The 3,394-nt window shown below is 37.6% G+C and overlaps 1 protein-coding gene across 1 annotated transcript; it reads left to right on the top strand.

Annotated features, from left to right (window-relative positions):
• Nucleotides 1,292–2,462, top strand: LOC18792576 (peroxidase 5). Its single transcript, XM_007223916.2, has 2 exons — nt 1,292–1,534; nt 1,686–2,462. Exons 1-2 carry the CDS (start codon nt 1,292–1,294, stop codon nt 2,460–2,462), a joined length of 1,020 nt encoding a protein of 339 aa, XP_007223978.2.

Genomic DNA, 3,394 nt, shown 5'->3' with positions numbered 1-3,394 from the left:
AATATAGAATGCTTCATTTCATTGGTGTGAAAAATGAGTCTGCAGCGTAATTAGTGTCATTGGAGTGGTAAAATTCCTCATTTTAGCTGAAGGTAATATGAATCATCATCATCATTATTATTATTATTATTATTATTATTATTATTATTATTATTATTATTATTAATCATTATACTATTAAGAAACATTTGAAAAGAAAAAAATGTGTCCTCAGATTGCAACGAAGAGCTAATCAAGATTAAATTATAGTTACGAGTTAGTTTTTGGTACTTAGGGTCCTTAATATCCATTTGAACTCTTTGCTATCGACTAAGAAAAACCATATTTTAGACGTTGATGCAATAAAGTCAAATATATTAGGGTTTGTTATTTTTTATTGGAGCATGATGTGGTGTTCTCCTTAAGGTTTTGAATTGATTGATTACACGATTACAGCAGTCTTTCAAACGAGAGCAAAAGGAATCAGAGGTATTTTTGAGCCCAGCAAGCGTGGTGTTTTTACCGATCTGATAAGCCCAAGTTTATTTTTGTCTTTTCTTGATGGATTGAATAAAAGCCCAAGGAATTCACAAAGGGCTTAGATGAGTCTATTTTTAATACCAGCAGATCTCGAGAGCAGAAATAACTGCTTTTGACCACTTAAACTACAAGTCTTTTGCCTCTAAACAGAGATTTGGGTGGAGAATATAATTTCAACCTCTAAAATCATCTTTGTTAACTTATTACATTATGTTACATGTTTGATCAGAATTCGTTTTGGGCCATGCTTATTTGCGGACACTAACAAAATTAAAAAGATTCCAACACAAAAGAAGAAAAGTGAAAGTTGTCAAAATTAGGAAGTTGCAAACATTTATTTTTGGTGAGCGGTGATTTTTGTTCCTCTTAGTTTTGGGGGGTTGAAAGTGAACAAATTCCTACCTCAAGGATTTTGTCATGTTAATTGGCTGGTGGCCCTTACCCCTCTCTTTCCCTCTCCAAGGAAGGCAATCACTCACAATTCACTGGTACGAAATTTGTTACACCACACAGAAAATCCAAATGTACGAAATAAAAACTTCAAACCTAGTTTAGAAGAAGAAGAAGAAGAAGAACAGCCTAACAAATTTTGAAACCCATTTTTCAAGACTATTTGCAAGGGCCAACAGGCAAATCACCAAGAGAAAACATATAGAGGCAAGACAAGCACCTGTTATCTTATAACACAAGAAACCTAATATTTCACTCATGTCTAGGTAATTTTGACAGTTTAGTGCACATCATTAATCATTAATTAATTATCATGGACATCATGGATCGTCTAATGATCACCACAGCAACCTTCTTCACCTTGTGCATCATCATCACCATCATCGTTCCTTGGTCAGAGGCAGCTGGACAAAGCACTGGGAACGGCTTACGTGTCGGCTTTTACAGCCGCAGTTGCCCAAATGTGGAAAAAATTGTTGCTGACATTGTGTTAAAGGCTCATCAGGATGATCTAAAGCTCCCCGCCGCCCTCATTCGCTTCTTCTCCCACGATTGCTTGGTCAAGGTAAGTCCATATACATCCGGATTGGATAAAACTATTTGTACCATATCGACTGAACATCTCTAGTAATAACAACACGTCGCAAATGGTACAAATAGTATGAGTTGAAATCATGCTCCTCCTTAATGAATTGCATGGGTTATTAACATTACAGGGCTGCGATGCCTCAATTCTTCTGGATGCCACAGCCTCACATGAGCCTGTAGAGAAGCAAGCACAAGCCAGTGAAATGCTTAGAGGTTATGAGCTCATTGATGAGATCAAGGACAGGGTAGAGCAGGAGTGTCCACAAACTGTCTCTTGCGCTGACATACTAGCCTTTGCTGCTCGGGAAGCTGTTTTTCTGGCCGGTCTGCCACGTCACATGGTCCCCTCTGGACGCCGTGACAGTCGGACTTCCCGTGCTTCTGACATCACCATCCCTAACCCTACAACACCTTTCGATGAGATCATAGATTATTTCTCCAGAAGAGGTATCACCATTGACGAAATGGTTGTGTTGAGTGGTGCACATTCCATTGGGATTGCTCATTGCAGCTTCTTTGACTACAGACTCTACACCTTCAACAAAGACCAGCCCCAAGACCCTGCCCTCAACGCATCCTACGCTTCTGAGCTGTCTAAAACGTGCCCAAAACCCAACACATTGAATCCAGCTGAGGCTAAACAGAGAAACGTCGAGTTAGATCCCACAACACCACTCGTCCTGGACAATCACCACTACCTGAACCTGTTGCAAGGGAAAGCCTTGCTTCAGTCGGATCAGACAATGGTTACTGATCCCCGCACCAGCGGATTGGTGCAGCAGTTTGCCTTGGATCCCGAATCTTGGGCTCGAAGATTTGCCAAGGCCATGATTAAGATGGGGAGAATCAATGTTCTCACTGGAAATGTTGGAGAGATAAGGAAAAATTGTCGGGCCATCAACTAACTATGAGCAATTTAGTTTTTAATGTCAGTTGTGTGTAGAAATAATTGTGTATATACTAGTGTATCGAATCTACTTAAGTCAACATCCCATGTTGTGTACTTTATTAACTTGTATATATCTCTCATCAGATAATCAGGTCATAACGGGATGATGAAATATATAGACATGTAAATATCATAAGATACACACAAAATATTTCTGCGTTGTGACTTGGACAAAGCTTAATTACTGTAAGTTAGTCTGTAATTATAAGTTTTTTTGTTAAATGATTTTATAAATTTGATTGACTATTAGTTATTTAGCCTAAGGAGGTCTCTAGATATCTAGAACATAACACATTGGTATGAACTATGAGAGGTAATGTCTGTCATTTATAGTGACATGACAGACAGGTACGCTATATATTTTAGGTTTGTGTATGATTGAACCTTACCTTGGATGGAACTTGCAACTTGCAACTTGGGAAGTTGGAAGGAAGCATCTCCCATATATATCTCTGCAAACGAACCATTCAATCAAGGCGGAAAATTGAGCACTTTATTAATTGAGGACATCTATCTAGCACTTTCTGTGCACACCTGCTACCACTCATGAAAGCTCGCTAAAACGTATTTCTAGATGGTTTTAAACATTTAGCACAAGATCACGTTGCCTTCACTATGTTACATCTCACGCCGTTTAAATTCTTAGTGCCTTTTGGTTGGCGTGAGAATGTGTTATGTAGGTAAGGTTTGCATAATATATTGAAGTTTTTATCAAAAGTAGTTAAAATATTTTCATAAATGTCAATTTTTATAAAAACTTTCAAAAGTAGCTAAAAACTTACTTGAATAGACTTAATGTCCTCAAAACAAAACTCACGTAAACCTAAAAGGCAAAACCCTATTAGATAAAACTTTGAGAATATTTAATTTATAATTTAATTTATATCA

This window comes from Prunus persica, chromosome G1 (genome assembly GCF_000346465.2).
Source record: "Prunus persica cultivar Lovell chromosome G1, Prunus_persica_NCBIv2, whole genome shotgun sequence".
In the NCBI taxonomy this organism is placed as follows: Eukaryota; Viridiplantae; Streptophyta; class Magnoliopsida; order Rosales; family Rosaceae; genus Prunus; species Prunus persica.
The sequence above is the reverse complement of the archived record's forward strand: the minus strand, read 5'-3'. Positions and strand labels throughout refer to the sequence as shown.